The sequence below is a fragment of the Coregonus lavaretus genome, assembly GCF_964263955.1.
Source record: "Coregonus lavaretus genome assembly, chromosome: 25".
NCBI lineage: Eukaryota > Metazoa > Chordata > Actinopteri > Salmoniformes > Salmonidae > Coregonus > Coregonus lavaretus.
Window position 1 is genome coordinate 32,870,013 of NC_140012.1, and position 14,612 is coordinate 32,884,624.

At 42.1% G+C, this 14,612-nt stretch overlaps 1 protein-coding gene across 1 annotated transcript in view; it reads right to left on the reverse strand.

The window, feature by feature from the left end:
- Positions 1-3,165: 3,165 nt before the first annotated feature.
- LOC311100891 (integrin alpha-9-like) overlaps positions 3,166-14,612 on the reverse strand; it is a 46,045-nt gene continuing 34,598 nt past the window's right edge. Inside the window, exons 10-13 of the mRNA XM_084141882.1 lie at positions 14,126-14,245; positions 13,911-14,006; positions 6,346-6,465; positions 3,166-3,663 (exon numbers count right to left, since the gene is read on the reverse strand). Of these exons, the coding sequence (XP_083998008.1) occupies positions 3,565-3,663; positions 6,346-6,465; positions 13,911-14,006; positions 14,126-14,245 (435 nt within the window). The 3' untranslated portion in view covers positions 3,166-3,564. The remainder of the gene's footprint in view (positions 3,664-6,345; positions 6,466-13,910; positions 14,007-14,125; positions 14,246-14,612) is intronic.

A 14,612-nucleotide genomic window follows, 5' to 3' on the forward strand; every position in this document is an offset into this window, starting at 1 on the left:
GGTAGTAGGTGCCAGGCGCACCGGTTGCAAGAACTGCAACGCTGCTGGGTTTTTCACACTCAACAGTTTCCTGTGTGTATCAAGAATGGTCCACCACCCAAAGGACATCCATCCAACTGTGGGAAGCATTGGAGTCAACATGGGCCTGCATCCTTGTGGAACCCTTTCGACACCTTGTAGAGTCCATGCCCCCACAAATTGAGGCTGTTCTGAAGGCAAAAGGGGGTGCAACTCAATATTAAGAAAGGTTCCTAATGTTTTGTACACTCAGTGTATGTGGCACATATTTTTATACCTAGCACATGCTACATTTGGGATTGCACATTCAGAAACTCATCAACCCTTTTATAAGCGTACACCTGTCAATCTATAAACATATATCTTACATCCACACACATCTCATTGTTCGTCAATTACATAATTCCATGTAAGGAAAACTTTAGATTAAATTGGGTTTACTCATCAGATAACACAGATCCACACTTTGAGAAAGAGACACTGAGGTTTACAGGGTTATGGGTCTCTTACAATGGATTAATGGTCCCTTTCTCAAATAGCTATGTGCTTTAAAAGGTGCATTCTGGGAATCTGTTCCATGGTCATTAAACATTCTTATACCACCTATCCCTCAGCTGTATACCATCACCAAAACAAGTGGCAGGGCTGTAATTGGTTAACAAAAATGTATCCCAGATTGTAGCTTTCTTGATATATACCACCCATCCTTCAGCAGGATACCATTACCCAAAAATGGTATCCCAAATTGTAGCTTTAATGGTGGCATTCTAGATTATTCAGTCAGATCAGTTTTGAACACTTACATTCCAACATGTTGACTTAAAAACTAGCTGTTCTCATAAGCCTTAAATAGCTAGTAGTTTATGCATGGTGATGGAGTAGAGTGAAGCACATTTCCTAACCTTGCTATTTTAAGGGTATTACTCACCCCTGTTTCTCTGCCATGGGGAGGGTCCTCTAGTAATGGGTGTAGGTAGGTATACAATGCCCTGGGCCTCTAGTAATGGAATGGGTGTAGGTAGGTATACAATGCCCTGGGCCTCTAGTAATGGAATGGGTGTAGGTAGGTAGGTATAGTTTACTCCGATCTCGGATATTCATCCTAGCCTGGATTCAAACTGAATTGTTCAGCTTCACTGTTGTAAAACTGTGGTAAACATGAACTGAAACAATAGTGAAACGGAACAATTCAGTTTGGATCCAGGCTGTGTTCTTCCGGCAATTAAGAGTAAAACATCCTATAAGGTTTGGTATTGCGCTAGCCTGGTCCCAGACCTGTTTGTGCTGTATAGCCAACTCCTATTTGGTAATTGTCATGTTTGGCATTATAATCTACATATGATCCTACATTGAGGATCATAAAAACATGTTTACTGAAATTGAAAAACCTTTTGAAACTGGCTATGCTTGTGATTGATCATGTGGATACCTGAGCAATAGCTCTTTGCCAAAACAGTTTTTGACACTTGATTCTCAAAGAATGTAACCTATATTGCACTTCTTTACAACATTTCTTGTAGCTTCAAAAGATTGGCTTGATGTGTGTAAAACTACAAATTGTAACTGTAAACCAAAATGTTCTAATTTTCATCTAATGCATAGCCCTATACCAATACTCTATCACTACTGTAACTACAATGTTGTTACTTCAGTTCTTACTATGTATTTAAACAGGTATAATGGGAATTTAAAGGTATAATGTTAACCTTTCCACTCATCTCCTCAAATAATAGGATACATTTGAAACGTTTTGTCGGAAAATACCATGATTTGTGAAATCGTCCAGACTATCATCTTATTCATGGACCTTCTCCTCTAGCATACAACACTGAAGAGATTATAAACTTAGTTGCAACAAGTGGAATGTTTCTTTGAGCTAAAAATGATTAGTATATCTGTTAATGCTATCTATCCACTCCTCCTCTATCCACTATCTCCTCTGCCTAACTCAGAGTACATTTGAAACTTCAGTCTGAAAAGACCACACTTAAGGGCTCTATTCAATCCGTATCGCGGTTGATTGAAATTAAAAGTCAATGTTCCCTCGTTAGCAGAGACTGCATTCACGGTAAACACTGCATGTCGGCTCAATCGGAAATGACCTTTACATTTCTAGCGCGGAATCTGTAACGCTTCAGTCATACAGATTGAATAGAGCCCTAACTGTAAATTAAATGCTCTAGCTACAGTGGTGTTGATGATGTCTGCATCTGGAACAATGGGTTGCTTGGTAGTGGATGAAGTTAGTTTCCTCTTTACTATATAAAGCGCTTTGAGGGTCTGGAAAAGCGTTACATATACAATCAATTAAAAACTTAATAGAACTCTTTTGCTTGGTTATCAGCATTTCTTCATGACAATGACAACTTTGATGTGTGACAAAAATATATCTCTGTTTATGGTGAATGGTAGGTCTACACATAGAAATAGAATGTTGACTTGAATGGGAATGTCCGCTCTAGTAATTATATTTCTATGGGCCTTCATACGACTAGCTTTGGCTGGTTGCCCATATAGCTATCTAAGGGAGAAGGAGATGTGTGAGATATTCAAGAGATATTCTATGAGCAGGAAACAGTACAGAATTATATACTATACTCATATACTATACATTATCTTTGGCATCGAAACGAAAGGATAAACTTTGGAAACATAGCATCAACTCTTCTTATCAACTCGGACATCAGTGCTTTAAAGAAAAACATATAGATATGCTTACATTAGACTTCAAAAACCCCAACCAACCCTTTCTTGAAGCCTCAATTTAACACAATATGGCTTTAATATGTATAAAAATAAATTTTTGCTACTATTAAAACAGAGCCCTGAGGGTTTTCGTGGTCTTGTCTGATAATATCTGTCATTTCCACTTCCTGTCCATGGACATCAATCTCCTTGGGTGTATTCAGGGTTGTGAAACATTCTGAACGTTGCAGATAGAAATAGAATGAATAGAGCTGATGCAATTCCATATTCTGATATATGACAATAATTTCTGTTCTGCACTATACATTTCTATCTAAACGTTCTGGAACGTTACAGCCTCCTGAACAGGCCCCTTCTTTCTTTAACAGTTCCATTCTGTTATTTTCTGTTGGCAGGGAGTTACCTCCATAGATTTGATTGGCAGGAAGTTACCTCCATAAGCACCATAGGGACTAAATTTATTGCGAGTGTTATTTTCATTTGGCACCAAACGGAAGAAAAGACAAACAGGAAAAGACTCATTGGGCTTGTCAAATAAGAAACGCTCATTTCCATTTTCTGTTGCACTGAATTAGGGTCCTAATGAATATGACCCTAGCAAGCCACACCAACCATCACCTCAGATGTCTGTTTGTTTGTTTCCTCGATCCCCTGTCCCCCACCCACCAAAATGTCAAGTCTCCCTCCGACAAATCCGGAGAATATTTATTTCTCTTCCACATATGGAAGATTGAAGGGCCCTTAGTCCTGATTGGCTGGCTGTGGTGAACGCACCCAGCTCATTGGATCCTCCATTGACCCAATCCCCAATCCCTGCGTGCTCATTGGCTTCTCTGTCTCTCAGTGATTCTTTTCCGCCCAATCCCAGCTCTCGTCACTGTCCTTCCTGTTCTTCTCGGCCTCGATGATCTCCCGGTAGCGTCGGCGGAAGAAACCCATCTGGGAGAGGTGGAAGGAGAAGAGGATGACAAGGAGAGGGGGAAGGAGAATAAAAACCCTTGTTGTTAGCTCAGGGTCAGTGGTGAGGTGCAGTGGCCAGATGTTTAACCTGTTAAGATTTACACGTCTCTATTCCATTATCTATGCTCATATGGGCATCAACAATCAATAGTTGCTAGAATCTCAGGTGCAATGGTTAGGGAGTGAGATGGACCTATGGCCAGATGTTTGACTCCTGTCAGTTGTTCTTAGGGTCAGCGGTTTCATATTGTTTGTTTGTACAGTATTATATACTGTAGGTCAGTGAAAGACTGACAGGAAAGGTAGGAGGAGAGGGTGTGCTAGCAGTGGGTCGGATTCAAACCCTCGCTTGCACTGGTGCATGCATCCCTGAGGCAGCGGCTCAGACCGCTAGACCATTCCAGGAGCCATCGTAGTCAGTTGTTCTAAGGGCCAATGGGAAGGAGCAGTGGTCAGTGAAGTGGACCTACGGCCAGATGTTTGACCTGTTAAGATTTACCAGTCTCTTTTACACTGGCCACCAGGCAGCAACCACCAGGATAGAACCACATGGAATCAGAAAAGATGCACTGTTGAGGCCCTTTGCTCCATTAGGAGCTCAAAGTGAGCTTCAAGGCGCTGCTCTTGTGGTGACACTGGTTGGGCTGTCTTCGTTGTGCTTCTCATTCTTTATATTGTTTTATGTAGTTTCTACTATTCTAAATGTTTTATTTGATGATGATGTGCTGGTTGTGTGTAATACTGTCATTGTGGTATGGTATATAAATGACTAAAATGTAAATGTATATGTTGTCTTGTTGTCGTCGTCTTTTCTCTCTCGTAGTGATTTCATTCATTTATCTCTGTTTGACCACACCGTTTATTGATACAGACCTCTAGGCTGCGTCTCAAATTGCACCCTATATCCTACAGATGTTGGATCTTAATTTGAGCCAGTTTGCTACAGCAGCAAAATAATCCTGCAGCAACATGAAACTGAATTATAATGTGGATTATAATTAATAGATTTTTTTTTGTTGGGGTTGATACATTTGTCATGGAAATTACATACTTTAGAAACCTTTTTTAAACGTTGAATACACTGCAAATGTGCATTTCCTGCTGGCAGGACATTTCTCAGCAACAAAAGAGTGATCAAATTAAGATCTTACATCTGTACATACAGTAGTGTACTACATCTGACCAGAAATCTATGGGATTCCCTATGGGCCCTGGTCAAAAGTGGTGCAGTATATATAGGGAATAGGGTGCCATTTGGGACACCTCTGCCTCTCCTCAGGAATTTCCTCAAAAGATAAATAGTGGATATGGCTCTTGTAAGAGGGGTTTATTTTGGCAGGGTGCAAGGACCTGGGGAAAGGGAGGGGGGACGGCTGGTGTTACAAACACACACGTAAGCACATGCACAGTATATCCCAGGACCAACATTCCAGGGTTTAGTCGTGGTATTCCCAGTGGGGGAAAAAAGAAGGGAGTAGGAAAATAGGAAAATAATAGGAGTTTTGTGTGAAGAAAAGTAAGGGGGGTGGCCTCTTGTCTGGACATCAGGGTGATTGCCATTTCCCCTTCTGAGATCTTTCTTTCTTTCATGTGTGTAGTATGGTATGTGTGTGTGTCTGCTTGACTGTGTGTGTGTGCGTGCGTGTGTGTGTGGTATGTATGGTCGGTGTAAATTATAGTGAAGTCCGTGTTTTGTTCCTGGTATGGTTGTTAAAGACTGGCCAAGAGCACCTCCCCTATGACTGACTGCATGCCGCTCTCATCCAAGAGAAGCAGCACTTCACAACTGGACTCTGTGTGAACCAATCCCTTGACAACATAGCACTGACAAAGGCTTGATGGCTGTAATGTGTTCATTGTGACTGCTGATAATAAATCAAAGTCATACTTTATTGGTGAGTGCTGACTGTCTATTTCAGAAGAAATGTAGCACTGCCACAGACAAAACAAGAGGCTTTATACAAATTGCACAATGATGGTGACATTATACCAGGGCCCTCCAACCCTGTTCCTTGAGAGCTACAGTCCAATAGGTTTTCGCTCCAACCCTAATCTAGCACACCTGATTCTAATTAGCTGGTTGATAAGATGAATCAGGTTAATTACAACTGGGGTTGGATTGAAAACCTACAGGAGGGTAGCTCTCCAGGAACAGGGTTGGAGAGCCCTGCATTATACATTACCATGACACAAACTACAGCAATTAAAGATAGTGCCATTAAGTGGTGAGGAAAGCTAATTATGTAGATTAGAGATAATTATGATAATTATAATTATGAAAGGAAAAAAATGTGAAATTAGTCAATGACAGGGTACAGTCCTTAACGACCCTAGCCTTGATTACTTTGTGTTACAATTTCCCAAAAGTGGGATATCCCTATTGGAGTAGTGGTTAACGTTTTGACCTGGGTACAGGTCGACCAGAGTTCGAGGCTACAGTGTAGACTAGAGCACAATGGGTGTGTGTTTACCAGTTAGAGGGGAGGTATTCTAGGCTATAGCCTAAAAACAATATGAGGGACAAAACACCTCCCAATAACAAGGAAATTACCAGATATAGTCCAGACTATTCGCTGTACTGCAGAAGACAATGTGTGTTTGTGTGTGTACGTGTGTGTGTGTGTGTGTGTGCGAGAGTCTGTGAGTGTGTGTGTGTGTTACCTTCCAGAGCAGCACAGCCAGCAGTAGGAAGATGAGTATTCCCACCAGTAGGCTGATGGCAATGATCCAACCAACAACATAGCCCCTTGGCTCCTGGCTGTGGAGCGCCTCGAACACCAGCTGCAACACAATAACAATACAGTCAAACATAGCCTCAAACACAGACACACACACACAGATACATCCAGCCAAACACTTAGCCCCTCGGCTCCTGGAACACAACAAGAAGACAAATAGACTCAGATGTACAGACACAACAAGATTACAGTCAAACACAAATATATACACTAACACTCATCTGGAAAATATGAATTGTTTCCAAAATATTAGTATTCTTACAACTATCCTAACTTTCCTGAGCGATGCAAATGTGAAAGACGAGAAATTCATGACTACAGACAAGATTACATTGGAAACACAGAGAAATACTGTACACACAGACCGAGATTACATTACAACACAGACAGACACACAGACTCGAGTTTAAAATACAACCCAGAGACCTATTCATCTGTGTCTCGTTATCTAGAAATACAGTACCAGTCAAAAGTTTGGATTCAAGGGTTTTTATTTTTACTATTTTCTACATTCTAGAATAATAGTGAAGATATAGTGTCCTCCCGAGTGGCGCAGTGGTCTAGCTAGCTGTGCCATTAGAGATCCTGGTTCGAATCCAGGCTCTGTCGTAGCCGGCCGCGACCGGGAGACCCATGTGGTGGCGCACAATTGGCCCAGCGTCGACTAGGGTAGGGGAGGGAATGGCTGGCAGGGATGTAGCTCAGTTGGTAGAGCATGGCATTTGCAACGCCAGGGTTGTGGGTTCGATTCCCACGGGGGGTATGAAAAATAAATAAAATAATAATAATGTATGCACTCACTAACTGTAAGTCGCTCTGGATAAGAGCGTCTGCTAAAATGACTAAAATGTAAGACATCAAAACTATGAAATAACACATATGGAATCATGTAGTAACCAAAAAAGTGTTAAACAAATCAAATATATTTTAACAAGGTAAACCTGTTAATTGAAATGCATTCCAGGTGACTACCTCATGAAGCTGGTTGAGAGAATGCCAAGCGTGTGCAAAGCTGTCATCAATGCAAAGGCTGGCTACTTTGAAGAATCTAAAATATATTTTGATTTTTTAACACTTTTTTGGTAACTACATGATTCCATATGTGTTATTTCATAGTTTTGATGTCTTCACTATTATTCTACAATGTAGAAAATAGTAAAAAATAAAGAAAAACCCTTGAATGGGTAGGTATGTCCAAACTTTTGACTGGTACTGTACCAAAGATCCAAAGCTCTCTATGAGAACTGTATCAGTCTATATCTGATAGACAAACTCCACCAGACCACAGAAGGCATTCCAATTGGACTGTGGTTGCATCCCAAAGGGCACCCTGTTCCCTATATAGTGCACTACTTTTGACAAGGGCTCAAAGAGCTCTGGTCAAAAGTAGTGCACTTCGTAGGGAATAGGGTTCCATTTGGGATGCAGACACAGTGGGAATATCTTCTATGGTCTGGTGGAGTTTGAGATAATCAAACCAAATCAAATTTTATTGGTCACATACACATAGTTAGCGGATGTTATTGTGGGTGAAGCAAAATGGTTGTGTATCTAGCTCCAACAGTGCAGTAGTATCTAACAATTCACAACAATACACACAAATCTAAAAGTAAAAGAATGTATAAATATTAGGACGAGCAATGTCGGAGTGGCATTGACTAAAATACAGTAGAATACAGTATATACATATGAAATAAGTAAAGCAGTATGTACAGTGGCTTGTATTCACCCCCCTTGGCATTTTTCCTACTTTGTTGCCTTACAACCTGGAATTAAAATTGATTTTTGGGGGGTTTGTATCATTTGATTTACACAACATGCCTACCACTTTGAAGATGCAAAATATTTGTTATTGTGAGACAAACAAGAAATAAGACAAAAAAACTGAAAACTTGAGTGTGCATAACTATTCACCCCCCCAAAGTCAATACTTTGTAGAGCCACCTTTTGCAGCAATTACATCTGCAAGTCTCTTGGGGTATGTCTCTATAAGCTTGGCACATCTAACCACTGGGAATTTTGCCCATTCTTCAAGGCAAAACTGCTCCAGCTCCTTCAAGTTGGATGGGTTCCGCTGGTGTACAGCAATCTTTAAGTAATACCACATATTCTCAATTGGATTGAGGTCTGGGCTTTGACTAGGCCAAGACATTTAAATGTTTCCCCTTAAACCACTCAAGCGTTGCTTTAGCAGTATGCTTAGGGTCATTGTCCTGCTGGAAGGTGAACCTCCGTCCCAGTCTCAAATCTCTGGAAGACTGAAACAGGTTTCCCTCAACAATATCCCTGTATTTAGCGCCATCCATCATTCCTTCAATTCTGACCAGTTTCCCAGTCCCTGCCAATGAAAAACATCCCCACAGCATGATGTTGCCACCACCATGCTTCACTGTGGGGATGGTGTTCTCGGGGTGATGAGAGGTGTTGGGTTTGCACCAGACATAGCGTTTTCCTTGATGGCCAAAAAGCTAAATTTTAGTCTCATCTGACCAGAGTACCTTCTTCCATATGTTTGGGGAGTCTCCCACATGCCTTTTGGCGAACACCAAACGTGTTTGCTTATTTTTTTCTTTAAGCAATGGCTTTTTTCTGGCCACTAATCCATAAAGCCCAGCTCTGTGGAGTGTACGACTTAAAGTGGTCCTATGGACAGATACTCCAATCTCCGCTGTGGAGCTTTGCAGATCCTTCAGGGTTATCTTTGGTCTCTAAGTTGCCTCTGATTAATGCCCTCCTTGCCTGGTCCGTGAGTTTTGGTGGGCGGCCCTCTCTTGGCAGGTTTGTTGTGGTGCCATATTCTTTCCATTTTTTTATAATGGATTTAATGGTGCTCCGTGGGATGTTCAAAGTTTCTGATATTTTTTTATAACCCAACCCTGATCTGTACTTCTCCACAACTTTGTCCCTGACCTGTTTGGAGAGCTCCTTGATCTTCATGGTGCTGCTTGCTTGGTGGTGCCCCTTGCTTAGTGGTGTTGCAGACTCTGGGGCCTTTCAGAACAGGTGTATATATACTGAGATCATGTGACACTTAGATTGCACACAGGTGGACTTTATTTAACTAATTATGTGACTTCTGAAGGTAATTGGTTGCACCAGATCTTATTTAGGGGCTTCAAAGCAAAGGGGGTGAATACATATGCACACACCACTTTTCTGTTATTTATTTTTTAGAATTATTTGAATATTCATTAAACTTCACCAATTTGGACTATTTTGTGTACAGTCGTGGTCAAAAGTTTTGAGAATGACACAAGTATTGGTCTTCACAAAAGTTTGTTGCTTCAGTGTTTTTAGATATTTTTGTCAGATGTTACTATGGTATACTGAAGTATAATTGCAAGCATTCCATAAGTGTCAAAGGCTTTTATTGACAATTACATTAAGTTTATGCAAAGAGTCAATATTTGCAGTGTTGACCCTTCTTTTTCAAGACCTCTGCAATCCGCCCTGGCATGCTGTCAATTAACTTCTGGGCCACATCCTGACTGATGGCATCCCATTCTTGCATAATCAATGAGTTTGTCAGAATTTGTGGGTTTTTGTTTGTCCACCCGCCTCTTGAGGATCGACCACAAGTTCTCAATGGGATTAAGGTCTGGGGAGTTTCCTGGCTATGGACCCAAAATGTCGATGTTTTGTTCCCCGAGCCACTTAGTTATCACTTTTGCCTTATGGCAAGGTGCTCCATCATGCTGGAAAAGGCATTGGTCGTCACCAAACTGTTCTTGGATGGTTGGGAGAAGTTGCTCTCGGAGGATGTGTTGGTACCATTCTTTATTCATGGCTGTGTTCTTAGGCAAAATTGTGAGTGAGCCCACTCCCTTGGCTGAGAAGCAACCCCACACATGAATGGTCTCAGGATGCTTTACTGTTGGCATGACACAGGATTGATGGTAGCGCTCACCTTATCTTCTCCGGACAAGCTTTTTTCCGAATGCCCCAAACAATCGGAAAGGGGATTCATCAGAGAAAATGACTTTACCCCAGTCCTCAGCAGTCCAATCCCTGTACCTTTTGCAGAATATCAGTCTGTCCCTGATGTTTTTCCTAGAGAGAAGTGGCTTCCTCGCTGCCCTTCTTGACACCAGGCCATCCTCCAAAAGTCTTCGCCTCACTGTGCGTGCAGATGCACTCACACCTGCCTGCTGCCATTCCTGAGCAAGCTCTGCACTGGTGGTGCCCCGATCTCGCAGCTGAATCAACTTTAGGAGACGGTCCTGGCGCTTGCTGGACTTTCTTGGGCGCCCTGAAGCCTTCTTCACAACAATTGAACCTCTCTCCTTGAAGTTCTTGATGAACTAAATAAATGGTTGATTTAGGTGCAATCTTACTAGCAGCAATATTCTTGCCTGTGAAGCCCTTTTTGTGCAAAGCAATGATGATGGCACGTGTTTCCTTGCAGGTAACCATGGTTAACAGAGGAAGAACAATGATTTCAAGTACCACCCTCCTTTTAAAGCTTCCAGTCTGTTATTCTAACTCAATCAGCATGACAGAGTGATCTCCAGCCTTGTCCGTCCTCGTCAACACTCTCACCTGTGTTAACGAGAGAATCACTGACATGATGTCAGCTGGTCCTTTTGCGGCAGGGCTGAAATGCAGTGGAAATGTTTTTTGGGGGTTAAGTTCATTTTCATGGCAAAGAGGGACTTTGCAATTAATTGCAATTAATCTGATCACTCTTCATAACATTCTGGAGTATATGCAAATTGACATCCTAAAAACTGAGGCAGCAGACTTTGTGAAAATTAATATTTGTGTCATTCTCAAAACTTTTGACCACGACTGTATGTCCATTACATGAAATCCAAATAAAAATCAATTTAAATTACAGGTTGTAATGCAACAAAATAGGAAAAACGCCAAGGGGGATGAATACTTTTGCAAGGCACTGTGAACATTATTAAAGTGACTAGTGTTCCATTATTAAAGTGACCAGTGATTCCATGTCTGTGTATATAGGGCAGCAGCCTCTAAGGTGCAGGGTTGAATGACGACTGCATGATGATGCAATTTCCTGTTTGATAATAGCGTCTGCTGTGAAATGTCTTACTTTTTAAACAGGCTCTTGGGAAGTTCCTTTTTGGAACAATAGTGATAGTATAACTTGGGTTACGTCCCAAATGGCACCCTATTCCCTTTAAAGTGCACTACTTTTGACCAGGACCCATAGGGCTCTGGTCAAAGCCCTGGTCAAAAGTAGTGCACTATACAGGAAATAGGGTGCCATTTGGAACGCAACCTTGGCTGTGTCAGAGACTGGAATGTCTGGAGGACTATTCCAAGGTGACTTTTAAAAGGAGTTGGATGAAGCAAGAATGTCTGAGAAAGATAAATAGAGGATCCCATGGCGTTACATGATTTCAAATCAATCACACAATTGCAGCATTCTCCTTCTAATCTAAGAACACAGTAGAATATTCTGTTGCATAAAATGCCTGTTACCCATCTACATTTGAAATGTTTAGTTCTTTCATTGTACATGTGAACGTATCTCAAAACATAAATCAAATCAATCCTACTATTCCAACATCCTCACACAGTAAGGCCACAGATAATATTCTGTTGCACATTATGTGATACAAATCTAAATTGGAGCTATGTATATAGCAATTTCAGTGTATACAACATCAGACTTTAAAACATAACATTGATACTACTGTATAGTCATATATGAATTTAAGTGATCTGGTTTGTTAAATTCAAAGGAGAACTCCACAACAAACATTCTCAGTCTGAACAAACAGACAGTCTGATCCCACTATAAATTATAGGTCTAACAAATTTTTGCCTGCTTCCCATGACATTAATTCACAATAACCCACTAAATTATCTGTGTTTACTCTGACAAAATCCTTCGTTGACTTAACCCTTCATAATTTAGCTAAGTGCCAACCTCCAAGGCCAGAGAGGGGGTGAGCCTAAATACTGTCTCTGGAGGGGAGACGTGGTCTCACACACGTACTCATGCACGCACGCACATACACACACAATACTATAGGTGGCAACCAGACAGTTTGTGTGTGTGTGTGTGTGTGTGTGTGTCTGTGCTTGATTGAGCTTGCCTGGCTTAATGGACCAATAGAATAGTCCCAAAACTGCAAAGCCCGCCCATCTGACACTCCAGGCAGGCTAGAGCAAACGCTCAAAGTATTGAAGAAAGATCTTGAATAGTGTTTGAACCAGGGTCTGGGTCGAGGGTGGGAAACCCTTCTACTATCCCTTCATCCTAGACATCCGGTTTCCACAATAACACACCATTCCAACTGGAATATATGGTGCATAGCGAAAAGGAAAATGACCTTGAAATATGGAAGAATTTCACCTCTTCAAACTGTAACGTGTCCCGTTAAGAATACTGTCAGGTTGCGTCCCAAATGGCACCCTATTCCCGATATAGTGCACTACTTTTGTAGTCAAAAGTAGTGCACTAGCACTATATATGGAATAGGGTGCCATTTGGGATGCAGACGCATTGTTATCAGAGTGTTTCACCGTGTGAGACTCCAGTCCACATGTGGCATGAAAAACGTAACACCGGCCGAACAACCGAGACAGAGAAAACAGAGACCAAGAAGATGTCTAGGATAAATCCTCTTTTAACTGTCACTCCTCCTGAACGCTTTCCCACATTTGTAAAAAATATTTTTTATCCATAGTGGAATTGCACCTTCTGTTGTTACGAATGCCAAACCACTTGCATGTGTGCAATGGAAACATATGTTACGTTCTGATCTGCACTCTGACTGACTGACTCCAGCTGAGTGTGTGTTGTGCTAACAATATAGAAGAAATGTCTACGCCTACGGGTACTAAAACGTAAGGAACCATTTAAGTTGAGTCTTCCATCGCTGAGCTTATAACTCATTTACCAAATTTACCAGGGCCTGTTTGCATGACACGGGCGATAAACTAAATCTTGTCAGCTGTTGATAAGTAGCAGGCTTGCTGGGAAAAGAAACAGGGCCTCATCGCAGTTAAGACAAACCAAGGCTACTGCACCCCAAGGGACCACAGGGACCTAGGCCAGGAGACGGAGCTGCGAGCTGGGGCCTGGAGGTCATCAATGTAATCAGCTGAGGGGATCTGGGATGTGGGGATGCCGAGCGCTCGTCACTTCATTCCACTGGTCCACAGGCACATCCAATCACTCAACGCATCGAGGCCTGCTGCCCTGTGTGTGTGTATGTATGCAAAATACAACCCCCATGACATCCAGGTTGAGCTGGTTTCCTGCCACCAGCTGCTCCCCAGGCTTAACTCAAGATTCAGCTTCTAGAGTCACCCCTCAGGGCTGGCTGAGGCACAACACAGCACAGCATAGCATTCAACTGGCTGCTAGAATGTCTCACTGACATCATGTTGTGTCTACTGCTGCATTATGTCTCTACTACATGCTGAAACTGATCTCTCAAACATACTGATTGGGTCACACATACTGTAAAGTGCTTTGCAGTAGTAAATCTATGCGAGTGATGTTCTTACTGAAGTGTCTTCTGATAGGCCCTCTGGTACCTCCATGGCCCTTTCGTCCACTCTCACATTACCCCTCGTCACGAACTGGATCAACGACGAGCTGTCCTGTAGGTGTATGTGTGTGAGGGTGGGGGAATTAATACAACTTCCTTCAGATCCATAATGTAATACCAATATACTTGTGTAATAACCATGTAACAACAATGTAATAATCATGTGCTTACCCGCTTCAGTATCTCTGTGTTTAGTAGAAGTTTCACATCTATACTGATAGCTTCCTCTTTGGTCTGGGAGCCTAGAGTACATGAGATGGTTAAACATGCTCTCCCTGGCCGGTCACAGTCCTGTTGGAGAGAGAGAGGAGGTAGAGAGAGAGACAGAGAGACAGTGAGAGGGGGGATTGGGAGAAAGAGAAAGAGAGAGAGAGAGGAAGGATAGGGAGTGAGAGAGAGGGTGAGAGAGAGAAAGACAGACAGAGAGAGAGAAAGAGAGAAGGGGGGAGAGACAGAGGGAGAGAGAGAGAGAGAGAGAGAGAGAGAGAGAGAGAGAGAGAGAGAGAGAGAGAGAGAGAGAGAGAGAGAGAGAGAAAGAAAGAAAGAAAGAAAGAAAGAAAGAGAGAGAAAGAGAGAAGGGGTAGAGACAGGGGGAGAGAGAGACAGGGGGAGAGAGAGACAGAGACAGAGACATAGAGAGAGAGAGAGAGAGAGAGAG